Source organism: Opisthorchis viverrini (genome assembly GCF_000715545.1).
Source record: "Opisthorchis viverrini unplaced genomic scaffold opera_v5_30, whole genome shotgun sequence".
In the NCBI taxonomy this organism is placed as follows: Eukaryota; Metazoa; Platyhelminthes; class Trematoda; order Opisthorchiida; family Opisthorchiidae; genus Opisthorchis; species Opisthorchis viverrini.
Window position 1 is genome coordinate 2,299,176 of NW_008751686.1, and position 14,735 is coordinate 2,313,910.

Consider the following 14,735-nt stretch of genomic DNA (forward strand, 5'->3'; position numbering starts at 1 on the left):
AGGACAGAATGGGACCCTGTCACCACATTAAGTATAATCGTCAGGTCGGAATCATAACCACCAAACAGTAAGTAAAGATGTGACAAATGAACAACCGGTGGGGTAAAACTGCCACATAGTGTTACACTCTCAGGTCAGGTGTGAAACTCGGGAGGGTGTATAGTCTGCTTGCGGCGAAAACGTATCCCAACCACGGTGTCAAATGATCCATCCAAGCACTTACTTGCATATACTATTTCCGTCCACTGGCATTCCGCATACTTTGTATTGGTAGTCCCTAAGCCATCCTCGTTACATTTGTGAACATGTGCATACCTTACTTAGTACGTCATTAGCTAACCCTACTGTATGTTTCTCTGATAGCTGGTCTGCAGTTTATGACATCTACATGGAAAAAGCCAAGCCTGATTTGCTTTTTGTCTGGATGTGTGCGTCTGTTGATCTAGACGGAGCAGATAGGCTTCTGTGTTGGTTCTCTCATTGACCCTAGAATCACGGAAGTGATCGGGAACGTTATACCTGTTGCCAGAGCCCCGGAGTGCGACTAATTGGTTTTATCACCACCACAGACACCTATGAACTGCACTGATTTCATCATATTAACAAACTTCATTCATTGGTTATCCGACTTTTTTTCCAAATAATTTGAATTTCGGATGAAAAAGTCAGAAACTGAGTCCTTGATTTGCACCTCATATTTTAAACCAACAGAGGTAGTCTTTTGTAGGTGCCTTCATCGGTTCGATGTACCCTTTCAAGTTGGTTTTTCATGTCAGTTCTGGGTTAAGCTGAAGGAACTCGTATTGTGCCTAGTTAACCCTACGCATTTCCTGAGATCAACCAAGACAAAACTACTATGTTCTTACTGGGAGTTACTCAGCACATGGGCTACATTGTAAACCTCGAATGGCTTATTGATCGTAAGCCGTTATTTTTCACCATCACTTGTGAGTGGTCTTAGCATCATCCGTACTATTTTGCATCGCTTTCGAAAAAAATTTCTGACCGAGGGGCGGTGCAAAAAGGACCAAGAAATACCTACCTAGTACATCGGGTTCGGCGGTGAAGGTGCACGGTAGAGCCCAACTAGCGTTTTGCTTGGCAGAGCAACAGTGACAAGATGTCGAGGCCCACAAGCAAAACAGACACTAGATCAGGAATGTTTATTAGCGCGTGGTTTTCTCCTCTTGGAAGCTGCGTCAGATTCTCGTTTCAAATATATCCTATGTTTTCGTGCTAATATCACACATGTTATTCCTGTTCCGTTTCGAGGTTTTCTCCTCTTGGAAGCTGCGTCAGATTCTCGTTTCAAATATATCCTATGTTTTCGTGCTAATATCACACATGTTATTCCTGTTCCGTTTCGACTGAACCATCTGCCTCAATATCACGCAACTGTTACTGCTAACATAGAGTATTCGATGGAGATGAGTTATGGTATGGATGCTTGATCGTCAACGAATCGTAGATGTACCGCATGAATAGTATTCAACGGACATGCTTTCACTCCTCTATGTAGTAGTACCTTCTATAAACTTCTTGTTGTATCTAAAGATGAGGGTGTTCCTATCTACCATGAAGAAAAATTGCCTCCCGGAATTCATTGAAGTGAGAGTTGCGAAAATTCTCGGATATGGAGACTCGATTAGTCGAAATAAGAATCTCTAACAGCTGATTAGCGCAAGGCCTGTTCAATTCAACCGCCCACTTCTGTGGTTGAATTGGGCCCATGTACATAAAAAAATCTTAAGTTATATGTCTGATCACACTTAATTGACAGAATCAGCATCAGCCGCACTCACTCATCTTGCCATATATTCTGGATTTCCAGTGTGAGCTCCGAAGGTAGGAATAGACTGCGCTGGCAAAATTGGGAAGCCTGACGCTTTTTGGTATGCCATGGTACCGGGGAGCGAACGACATAACTTGGATAAGGAATGGGTAACCATTGAATAAACAAACGTTTCCTTTCCTCTGGGTCCAATAAGATGTAATCCACTGTAACGAGGAAGACAGGGTATTAGACGCGAAACCGTGTATAATAGTTGAGGCACGATTGGATGTGTTTAGAATGGGAAATTTCCAAGGGGCATCCATAAGACTCAAAATCTGTCTTTCTGAATTCACAGGACGGGAGCAAATCTAAACCGTCAGTGAACTGTCGGTAAATTTCTCCATACTAAAGGCGTGGATTGATTCTGTAAGTGTTACCTGTCCAGCTTTCGAGACTCGACGGAATGACTTGTTCAGGGGAATCAAACATATCTTGGCAAATTGTCAGCCGCTTGACAGATGGCATCCTGAAGACAAACCCCGATTGTGAAGGTCTTTGAACTTTCTGTGCACAGGCACACTGGTATGAATTGTGCTATTTGTTTTGGAAGAGAGAAGAATGGCCGGAACCCGCATCCCGATAACATTACGAGACACGCTTCGTCAGTATAGAATCTCCTCAATGACAGGAAAAAAAGGCATCAGGCTTGATCGATCATCAATGTACCAGGGTGGAATTCCCTTGTATTAATCCCCTATAACACTAGCTAGTTAGGGACTCACAGATAACTTCTAGGAAAGCAGCACTGAATGGTTATCACAGAACTGCCGTGCAATTCTCAGGTAATTTTGCTTACTCACCAATGGATTTCCGTAATGAATAATTGTAATCAGTACGTATTTCGCTGCGCAATTCTGAAGCAAGATTTGGCCACGCAGAAACGAGCTTTCTTGGAGTATACTCATCCAGTTTCTTCCATAACTGCTCCGGTGGAGGGGCTAACATATCATCCGGGATGCCTTTGTTGATATAGTATGTGTAACGCTGGACGGATGCGGAAAAACAAAGACACCTAGCATCAGTGGAATAATTATTCCCGGATATTCAGTGCAATGATGTGGCCACAAAATAGGCGAGTATCCCTACGATTCCTACGGCCCTGGGCCAGTTTGGTAGGACATGTATTACGATTACCAGTCTACCGTCATCCCAAAAAACACTGTTTCCCATTTCTGAATCTACGCTATCCGTCACAAATAGAAGTGGGTTACGGCTAATGGATTTTAAAGTGAGAAATACACACCTTGTAACCACGGATTGGCTATGTACGTAATGAGGGGGCCACACTGGAGGCCTGCTTCCATCAATTCCGGCCACGTAATATTTATTTTGAATTGTTGTCCCAGTCAGATTTATCATCATCATCATCATCATCATCATCATCATCATCATCATCATCATCATCATCATCATCATCATCATCATCATCATCATCATCATCATCATCATCATCATCATCATCATCATCGGCAGATGTACCTCTGTCTCAGTCCAGTGCTTTCTCGTTGAACAACTTAACTCCACTTCTCCACATGGTGACAACTGATCGAAACAAAATCGGACCGTTTGAATCGGCTTCTTTCATTATCGTCTAAGCAACAAAACGAACGGGGCTCACGCATAACTACCTCGATATGACTTGATGTTGATCTGAGTCAAAAAGAAGTTGAGATAGAGCAAGTTTGATATTTGGTATCTTGAATATTATCTCACATAAGTCTTCCTGTTCTAGGTCGTTCTGCTTGATCAGTAACTTTTATGATTCTATGACAATGCTATCCTCTTTGACAAATTCTGATACACATTGCTCTCATCCATCAGTCTCGCTGACTCCCACAAACAATTAGTCTGTCACACCGGCTTTCAACTGCCACCAGTCATATCAGTTGGTGCCAGGATTTATCCCTTCATCTGTTATGCTGATAATTTGAGTGCTATAGCGGCTGGCTGAGCAGTCTAGTTCAACGGAATAGACCCAGGCCCACTGGGGGAGGCCAGAAGAGGAGCCACCCAGGGCTTCTCAATATCATGGCGCTCTTCGTATGGGTAACTGGAAGAGCTATGGAGCCTGACGACGATCAATAATATTCACAGATTGTTCTCAATTCACACCGTACCTGCATGCCATTTTGAATTGATATGAACGGAGCAGCGGGATGAAAAGTCACCGCTTACTCAGGTTGGACCGGTCGATTGAGGCACGCTTGGGACAAGTCTTCGTCTGCGTGTAAATACCCATTACATGGTGTGACGGGATAAGGTAAATCCTTCCGTGAACATTCTCGTGAAAAGAGCACACAGGTGGCTTTTTAAATGTTCTCAAAACACTCGATGTGACTCTGCGCTTACAACGTGGCCGGCAAATTGTGGTTGGAGAAGATGTACTGGTAGATGTGTGATAGCAGTGGAATGCAAAATCCACCTTGCAGATATCACTAAGGTCGAAATACGTTATGAACTGTTTTTATAGAAACGAACACTTCTGTCCCATAGATATGACTCGTAGAACTCAAGGCTCACGTGGCCTGGTAGTCGCCAGATTTGTCTTGAGGATCGCGAAAAGCTAGGACGAATTCTGTCTACTCATGAGTAGCAGGATTTCACCTGAATTTCGATCCTTTCAATAGGCCAAGCAGAAATCACCTGAGCCCAAGCTCACGCGCACCAATTGGCTCGGGTTTATCGGGTTTAGGGGGTATAAACTTGAACCTGGACACCGGTCGATCGAAATACACCGCGCTGACTTAGCGTGTCCAAATCAGAACGAAGACTGTGATGGATCGCTCTGTCAGGACCGAACCCTTTCCGCTTCATTGTTAAGATAGGCATCAAAATAAGTTCCACGACCTCATGACTGGGTCGCTGTGATCCTTCTTGAGTGGGAGATAAATCCTGGTTCGTTTTTCCAGCCTATCTTTGTCAAATTGTCTAGCTAGTCTGTTTGTTGGAATGGGAATTTCGGAATCTTCATTCAAGAGCTGGTCGCGTAAATCAAGGCAATCTGTGGTGAAAAGCCGATAAGCACTGTACTACTGTTTAATCCTTATAAGAATGATCGACGATGTGCATCTCAGAAAACTGGGACGACCTTCGGAACTACTTGTAAGTAGCTTATAAGGAAGAATAATTCACGTGAAGGTTGGACCTTACAGCTGAAAAGTCGCCAGTCGAACATTCTGGAAACAAGTTACCGGGTGATGTGGAATTCGCAGTTGAAGGATAAGTGACACTATAGCCTAAGTGCGAGTTTCTTACACTACTAGTCAGAAGCTCATGGCCGAAGTGTTAGGTGTTCCATTGATAGCCTGCTAGCAGGGAGGTCGCGGGTTCTAATCGCATTGGTGATTTGTTAGAGGCGTATTGATGATGATTATCATAACGACGAAATAGCTGTAGAGTGCTTCTTGATTTATCAACATCAGTTAATCTTACATACAGGACGAAATATCCATTTCGAAGCCCACTCATCGTTTGTTTACAGAGTTGTTTTTTACAATAAATCGACCTCATTAATCCAGTTTTGTGCGGAAAAAATCATTTCGTCTGCCAATGCTACTTTGGTTGCTTGGTGAGTGTACTACAAGATCATCTTGCATCATTATCTAGTGCGTTGTTAAGCACCAATTTATGTGTAAAGAGCCTGTTATAGTGGGTTGAGTGAATTTAACTTTTTCACGTTTTCCGGAGTAAGCTCATGCGATACGACCAGATTTGTACTCAAAAAGGGACTACAGCTAGTCGATTAGCATACCCACTTCGGGGGTCCAACGTCTGACTTGGACCTGAAGACTAGCTGAAGCAAGATTTTTCCTTATTCATACGAGGGGTTGCATCAAAAGCTGCTTTGGGATGCCGTACTGATCAACTCTAGCGCCAGTAAAGCGGACAGCCAGCTGGCGTTTGTGTGTTTTTGTATAGCATTTCATGGGTGGAAGAAGGGAAAGCATACCTATGGGTATGCTTCTCGTCTATCGGTATGCTTCATCTCGTCTATCCCTCACAGGTTACTTTTGATAGTTACGTACGACGAAGTACCATGTATTGTAAGACGTCACGACCATTGCCGAATCCGGCTACCATCATGGTCCACGCTGAATCTTACTAAGTTAAACTCAAGAGTGCTGAAACCTGCAGAATTCAAACTTCTAAAGTGGAATTTTGTTTGTTGTTTTGTCAGAGGATCATTTTCGCACTACCCCTGTAACACATTAGGTATTTTACACACTGCTCAGTTGAATCATAAAGGTTACTCTTATTTTTGGATCGCATGACTACACGGAATGAAATAATTTACGGCTGTTCCCTGAACATCGTCCCGCCAATACAGGAAAAACACTCTCAGGGACGAGAATTTGTTTTATTTCCAAGCTAGGTTGATGATACAGATAGCCTTGGTCTTAGTAAATCTGTCTAATGTTTCATCTACGTACGTCTACCGTGGACGCAATTTATGGATTTTAAAATTTCTGCAAATTGTGATGGCATACTTGTCCCAGAGCAGATACTCACAGAACATCTTCTTGGATATGGACACTTAAATGATCGAGAACGCCCAGTATCTCCAGGTGCAACTTGCTACCTTAATAATCCTGCTATAAAACATCTCCCTCCGTAGTCCTAATAATACTCGATTGGACCTCCGGAGCCAGTGACGCTGATTCCCGTCCGAGGGCGCTGTACTAGCCACTTCAGAATTGTGGTGGTGAGTTCGGTGCCAAATGCTGCTGGAATTCATGATCTCCATACTAGGATTAACAGTAGCTTAGCGACCAGTTTTCGTATTTTATTCTACCGAGGAACGTAGACGGTAATGTCATAGATGTTTACCGTAAATTACAATTTCAGCAATGAACGGCTACTATGTTGTAGCAAAATTCTATTGCTTGCGGTTTTATTTCATTGAGAGCTACTTTGGGCCACTGGATGAAAAAACAGGACGAGTCTATGGACTATAGACGAGTCTATAGTCTATATATAGGACAAGTCTATAGTACATCAGTATTTCTAGAGTTGACCCCTAATCATTGCAATGAAGCTGCAGACAGAAACAACAATAAAATTCACAACCTTACTTGGCTATCACGATTTTCCAATACTGATGATAGCTAACAACCCCTACTTACCTCAAGATCTCTCTCGGAAGGCAGGCCTCGAGCTGCAGCCCTGTCTGCCTCAAGGGCTTTCATCTCCAAAAGTTGTTGTTCGGGAGACATCGGCCGACTAGGACCCCTTGTTTCAAAGGGACAGTATAAACGATGAGCTGACTTATAACTAAGTTTCATGGATAAATGCTAATCTAGGCCTAAATAAATACTGAAGCGTTCTCTAGTTTATTCTTAAGGACATCTCAGCGTAAATCAGGTGTTTTGAGTTACTCTGCGAGGGAAAAATCTGCCAACTAGTACGGTAACGCTGACAAACACGTAGTTTAGTATAAATAAAAGAGTGTGGGAAATTCATTACTCGCAGTAGATTTTCTGCTTAATGGCAGAAGAACTGATAGGTATGAAGATGAATGGAGACATAAAAGTTGCACTCAAAATGAACACCTCTCCATAACCATAAAATTTATGACCCATTTAAATGAGGACGCAATCAAGCGGTGAGCATTTTTTGAGATAATAAATCCATCTATGAGTAATAATACAGATTGTTGACTTCAAAAATTTACCAACCTTATTCAGAGGAACAATAAAGGTCAAATCCTGATCCAAGCACCACTGATCAAAATGAGGAAATGGGCTGCTTAGCCACATGGATAAGCAGCTGATCAACCGAGACCTACAGGCATCTTGCAATTGGTTGTGTACTGTACAATACCATATCAGTGAGAGTCTTTTGCAGCTGTACTGCGACAAAATATAGGTTTTAGATAACTGCCCTTGAAGAACGACAAAGTGGGTACTTTCTGTTGATCGTTTGAGTTTAGGTTACTGTGCTGCTTTCCGTTGCACAACACAAAAACAGTTCTTTATTCAAGAAGCTAAATGGACCAAAACCAAAGTAGCCCCGCCTAAATTCTGTGACACGATAGATGTACTGCTCCATTTTTTGTTTAACTATGCGGACTGGTAAATCCGGTATTCTTGACTGGCTTTAATAATAAGACTGAGCTGATTAGGAACACGCATTTCCTTAGTGTCAGGTCAGCAAGCACGTAAAACGACAAGCTTTCCAAAGACTCAAAAATAGACTCATGACAGATGCTTCAGACTTAAGCAACACATCGAAATGTGTCAACTGGCTGTATTGGTAGAATCCACAGGGGGTTGTACATATTCAACTTTAGCCCACATGACTTTCTGCAGGGTACTCTAACACCGATTTGAGCACCACGTTGCAAATGACTCGCTTTCAATTTGTCATCTACCATTTCAGTATCTTTCTATGGTATGGTTTAAATAAATTTTCATTAAATTAATCGACTAAATAGAAAAGACGTTCGGTTTAAACGCACAAAAGGCAGCCCATATCCATTTGAACACGAATAGTAAAACGGATTATGGATATCGTATGCTAATGACGTTCCAAAAGAGCCAAAGCCAATGCTGCTGTCAGGAGGCTCATACTTGGATTAATTTTTATAAAGATTGTCCATATAAGACGCGCTGAACATATATTTCGGATTATGGAATCGTATGCTAATGATGTTCCAAAAGAGCCAAAGCCAATGCTGCTGTCAGGAGGCTCATACTTGGATTAATTTTTATAAAGATTGTCCATATAAGACGCGCTGAACATATATTTCCTCAAAACCAGTTTTTGAACGGTGTTACCCTTTCAAACGTCTTATGTTATTCACTTTTATGTATCTTAGAGCTGATTTTGATTTTGAAGATCGTGAGGAACTTTGGCGGTGTCTTGTTGTCATACGTTTTCCTTCCAAAGTTATATCCCTTATAAGAGCACTTTATGTGAGCTGCTGTGGACGGGCGCGAGAAAACAACAAGCTTTTACCCGAATTCATCAAGTCCACTAGTGCGAGAAAAGGCAGCCCTCTCTCATTTGTTATTCAGCTTCGCTATTTGTATGCTGCTTAAGATTCAGCATCCTGCCAATGAGACCCCGAGGATCGAGATTCCTTCGGGACGTCCGCCGACAAAGACTGAGAATGTGGACAATATTGCTGCATATCTTCCCCATAGATCCAATAGAATTTGAAAAATAGCGCCGCCAAGGGGACTTTACCCCTGCAGACCTTTCAAGTTCCTATCCAAGTAATTTTATCGAATATCTATGCACGATTGAATTGTCTCACACTAGTGAACTTAGTGTGCACTTTTGTGCTTTCTCCCGAGCATACGCCTGATGAAGTGTGATTTATCCACACTGTACTGCACTCTAAACTACAATTTATAATTGGGACCCCATATATTTACATGCGGTTTTCACTGATTAAGTATATGCGATTTGTGAGTGGTTTGGCTGCTTAACTGACTATAGTCTAATGCAAGGCAAAAAGCGTCGCTAGCTCAGTAATCTAGTGGAAATAACGGTACTTATAAGCATTATTTGTAGGCGAACGTAGGCAGAGAAATACAAATCCCTTGTGAAGATCAAACATTAGGGACGTTGAAGCCATTCAAAAATTGATTGTGGACAAATAGCCACAGGAGCTTCCAATTACATCAGTCCTCAACTTATTCATTGGGATGAGTTTTTGATGGCGACTTTGGGAGCCAATCCCCCAGGGCTAAAACATAGCGCCGCGTTTAACTCACAGGACAACCCTTTGTTAAAAAATGGGACATCGTTTCCTGTAAAGCGGCTAGACGTAAAAAATTGCAGGTCCGGATGGTGCGCATTCACTGGCTAGGATTGTGAGGGTACTTGTTCACGCCACCAGTTTATGGAGGGAAATAGCCCCTTTCAAATCATTTTTTAAAAAAGCGTCCACAAGCATGAATTGTTGATTTGTGATTTGGAAACTCCTACACTGTAAGCTGTCAGGCTCATTGAGAAGTGGATAAAACGCATGTTGCTATGGCTTGTGACAATGAGTGTATAGCCAATTAAGGTTGAAAGAATTACTCACCCCTTCTCTTGTTCTTCTCGGCAAACGACACGGGAGCTTACTTTATGCGATATATCACTCACGCGAGCAAGCTTGTTAAGCGATATATCAGCAGCAGCAGGAGAAAAGTTGTTCCCAATTGACTGACTTGGAGGACGCCAATGTTTTTGTTCCTTAAATGGCGACGCTTGAGTAAGAGTGAATGGATTCATCAAGGGCGGATGGGTGGCATTCCGCGTCACCATCTAATAAATAATATGCGTTTATTCATGATAAGTTTTTTGGGAACACCTACGGCATATAATGACGACGGTGCCTCTGGTTTCACTACCGGAGGAAGAACCGGCAGTGTTTTCGTTGAACTGCAGCTAAAGGTGGGTGTTGGAAGTCTCTAAATGAAGAAGATTTCCATATGACTTAATTCCTTGTTAAAATAAACGCACTTTGATGATTTCGTCGTAGCGCTTCAGTGGCCATAATCGTTCGAAATATTCCTGTGGCTACGAAGAACGTGATTTAAATAGTACAATCTTGCGAACCTCTTCTTCTTCCTGCGGCATTTCTTTTATACAGGAATGCTATCTACATTAAACAACTAATATTGATCAAATTCTGATTTAAATATCTGCTGTTGTTATCCAGGACCTGTTCACAGTATTCTTGTTGAGTTAAACAACAGATTTAAGTTCGCATATAACTGAACACGAAGGTGTCTGGAAAAGCGCAGAATTTTTCCGGTGTATCCATACGAAAAACTGTCAGCCTTCGCTTCTCCATTGTATTATAAAGAACATAGAGAAGAATTTTGATGCCATCCTTCTTTTGAAAGCCGAGAGTAATTTAAGCAGATCCCACAATTAAGCCCTGGAGACTAACTTGAAGAAAATTCTAGTTAACTGTCACAGGTGATCTTAGACGTGATTTCGATACTTGAATTCACGGCTCGTCAGACTTAGCAACCCAAGGCGCTGTTGATGCCGAAGAGGAAGGGAGAGGCCTGATCAACTCCTCCGGTAGTAAACAAAAGCCTCTGGGCCTCCCGTTGTACAGCATGAGCTAGGGGAGTGAAGGATAATAGAAAAGTTTGCAAACTCAGATTGTATCATCGTCTAGCCAACTGTATTCCCCAGAAACAACCTAAGAATAAAGCAGAAGTTTCCTCTATAGTCAAGGAAATTCCCGATTGTTGGTGGGCGGTAAAGGTGACGCTGCTGAAGCACTTGACTGAACGTGAAGATAAGGTCTGCCAGCGCCAACAACTGCTCATGACAAGTGTGTAGGATGAAAGTGGTGGACAAATAAGTGGAGAATCAACTACAATGCTGTTGAAAATATCTTACCCGGCGGTTTTGTCGCTGGCCTGGACGGCGCGGTTTACATCAGTAATTTCGGACTTCATGAGATCCAGTGCCTTCCAGGTGCGTGCTCCGAAATGTCACAAGGAAGGTTATCGGCATCTCGATTAGCTAGGGTTGCCTCATCCTAGTTGCAGCCCGTCGAGGAGGCCAATTGTAACGCGTTACATAACGGAACGTTTCCCGAACTCCGGGTTCAGCAAGATTCTCTATTTTCGAAAAAGTTTGGTGACAATCGGTAGATTTATTGCTGGGCAACGTTTCGCTTTTGACACAAAAGTTTCTCTATCGCTCGTTTGGGGGCCCGTCTTTGGGTGTGTTACGGAAATTTATGAAAAGCTATCGCAATTGAGGTCGTAATCCATATAATGTCTTGTATTCCAAGGATCTGCTAATTTTTATCGAGGAAAGCGTAATTTATCCTTTTGTTACCCTTATTTTCCCCTATACCAACTTTCTTTTTTATCTAAAACCTGAACACTATTTGAACTTGTCATCGCAAGTCTAGTTCAACCAGCCATATGGGTATCGTAAACTCTAATACCACTGTTCAAGGGGTAATTGCGAACTTTGTATGGACGTAATTTAACCGGCTATTTTACAGGATCTCATTTGGAATTAGCTATTCCTTGACAGGTGAAATGGAAACCGGAGTAATCCCTTTACTTGAGGGCTGCGCAATTTCTTTGTTTTTTCTGTATCCGTAACATTACAGTTGATGATAAAACTCTGTTTGAACGAACCAGTCTTAGTGGTTTCACGCGTAACTCGACATGAGCCAGCCGATTCTTCGAAACAATAAATAGTACTGAACCATATTACTAAAGGATGTTGGCAATATGACATTTTTAATTACTTGGTTGCCTGATGAGAGGGGATCTTCGAGTGACACATCGGCACCCACTCGGGGTAGGCACAGAACGTTCGTGTACACTTACTCGTCACTGAACACGTGTAAACGACGCTCGTCATCATCACAGCATTTTGCGTTCAGAGGAAGCATGTTGCCGGGCGGTACTTCTTGTTTACGCAAGTTCCCTATCTGTGTTTCAAACTCTCCTGATGTTAGATCTATATTCGGGCCTTCAGCCTCATTCAGGAAATGTTATCAGGGTGCCTCTTGTATCTCAGTCACAACACAGCCAGTTTGGAGATACCAGTATCCAACCTTGCTTTCAATATTGCTAGCCCGGCTTCGAGACAACCTCCTGTGATAGCAAATTCGGTCGGTATGCTGGCAACCTGGCGGATGGCATTTCGTACATTTGTGTCTGTATGGTCCCTTACGTTGAAATGTAAAATTTCTCACTTTTATTCTGCCCCTATTTGTAACCTCCGATCCATTTTTGTGTTTTGTGCATGCGTATGAACTGTCTTTTGTTTGTCCTTACCACATAACTCGTTTGGTCTTGAGGTTATCCAGCAATATGTGTGACTGTAGCCAGCGGCTAGATGCNCCAAAATTTGTTTGCACGAATGCGCCTACGCATATGGTGCACCTCCAAAGGCCATTTAGATTATAGAATGTTGAGGAAATCTGTTCCGGTGGAGAAATACCTGAAAGTTACGTTCATTGTATGTGAGTCAACCTTTTCCACAATTCGCGATTTTTTTCATCCGTTAAGGTATTCTCAAAGTCGGCGGTATTTATTCACCTGGGGATTTAGTTCACTTAAACAAATTGCCATAGTTAAGGGTTTTCAATAATACAGAAGCGTATACATTATACATAGACATTCTACACTATGAAGTGGCAAGTCTGAAAATGCCGTAGATTTCGAGAAATCAATCTCATTGTGCGAATAGCAAGCGACGTGACTGTACGTGTGGCTGTACCACGTTGCACCTGTTTGCTCATTTGGTTCGTACTTTTGCGGTCCAAGTGGACCGTCTGCTTTGAACGAGTGTCTACTGTCGAGGTTTGTATGATTTGTGAATTTATGTCTCCAATCAATAGTACCGATAGATACCTAGCTCCGACTTTGTCTTGCCATCCCGGAAATTCTGGTGTTACGCGTCACTCGAAGATATCGTTTTCTCATTACAGTGTCCTTATAGCAAGCCCAAATATTTAGTTCGCAATCGACGTGGTCACAGGGAAAGCGAGTGCCCGACACGAAAAGCTAGTCGAAGAAGCGACCAAACCCGGAGGTCACGAGGGAAACGGGTTGTTTCTGTCTGACCGAAAGTCCGTGCCGTCATGTTGAAGACCACGGGCAAACTACCCGTGACAAAGCAAAGCAGCCGTAGTCACACATAATCGCTCGTTTGAGGTGAACCTATGGTGTTCCTTGTCAGTGAGCCTTTTCCGGTAGCAGGCGCTGGAGCGGGGATAGCTGTCATGTAGGTCAATTAAACACGGTTCTGTGCGACAAACGCGAAGCACCGGTTGTCCGGTCTGGTTTTAATAAAGAGGGCTGCATGACCATTAGTCAGTCATCTCCTACCATGTTCCTGACAATCACGAAGTGTGGCCAACTGCTGGCCGAAGAAAAGCTGGGCACATGTATTGGTCTCCTGAAATATGGAACACTGTGGTGTGGGGTTCCATAATTTGTAGCCAGTGAAACCTGCGAGGTCCTCATCTCTTAAGACATCTACATCCGCCGCCGGGATTGTCCACCGGGTTTCTTGCGCAAGTGGAAGATTATTTTTTGTGGTAGTTGATATGCCATTGGCCCTAGCGAAGCTTCGTGTGGGCGACGGGTTCTCGTGTTGACGTTAGAGGAACACCGCGGCGATATATGCCGCACAGCAAACAAAGTTGTTCCCACCTTTCCCAGGAGTCACACCTACCAGATCACAGATAGCATGGCAATCGAATGTCAGACGATATGCCCTTTTGTGAAAAATAAGCGGCTCTAATGTGAACGGTAATCGAAATGCTTCGCCGTGGTGTCCTTCTGCATGGAAGGAAACGATTGTCGAGCCAATCCACAAAACTGGTGTCCGACTATCGCCTGTCGGCTATAGGCCCTCACTAGCGTGCCGTGCAAGGCGATGGAACGCTATCCTAGATTACCTTACTTCCAGCAACCTGACATCTCCAGCTCAACACGGATTTCTCCCAAACCACTCTTGCGTGACAAACATGCTCGTGTTTATGGACAGCTTAGCCCAAGCTATGAACGAAGGACTCATATCGCGTGCCATATTTTTTGAATTCTCAAAAGGCATTTGAAGGGTCCCGCACGTCCCGCTGCTCCAGAAACTCGAGCCTTGCGGGATTCAAGGGAAAATTTTTCACTGGATCAAGGCGTTTCTATCAGACAGATCATTCCGAGTGAGAACAGGCTCGACTTTCTCCTCTCCAGCGCCAGTCTCCTTTGGAGTTCCTCGGAGCTCCGTCCTGGGAACACTCCTGTTTCTGATCTAGGTCAACGACCTCCCAGACGTTCTTGCGAGTCCATGTTTACTTTTTGCGGACGACTAGAAATCCTGGAGTACCAGTGCCAGTGCCCTCCAAATGGATGTAGACGCTGCCAAGCAGTGGTCGTTGGACTGGCACCTTCCTCTGAATGATGAAAAGAGC

At 43.2% G+C, this 14,735-nt stretch overlaps 1 protein-coding gene across 1 annotated transcript in view; it reads right to left on the reverse strand.

Annotated features, from left to right (window-relative positions):
- The window catches only part of T265_02480 (hypothetical protein), a gene marked incomplete at both ends in the record, with an annotated part of 103,559 nt that extends 93,326 nt beyond the window's left edge, over positions 1–10,233 (reverse strand). The window contains 5 exons of the mRNA XM_009166729.1: positions 1,803–1,998; positions 2,635–2,818; positions 6,958–7,063; positions 9,870–10,093; positions 10,144–10,233. Of these exons, the coding sequence (XP_009164993.1) occupies positions 1,803–1,998; positions 2,635–2,818; positions 6,958–7,063; positions 9,870–10,093 (710 nt within the window). The remainder of the gene's footprint in view (positions 1–1,802; positions 1,999–2,634; positions 2,819–6,957; positions 7,064–9,869; positions 10,094–10,143) is intronic.
- Between the last annotated feature and the right edge of the window lie 4,502 nt (positions 10,234–14,735).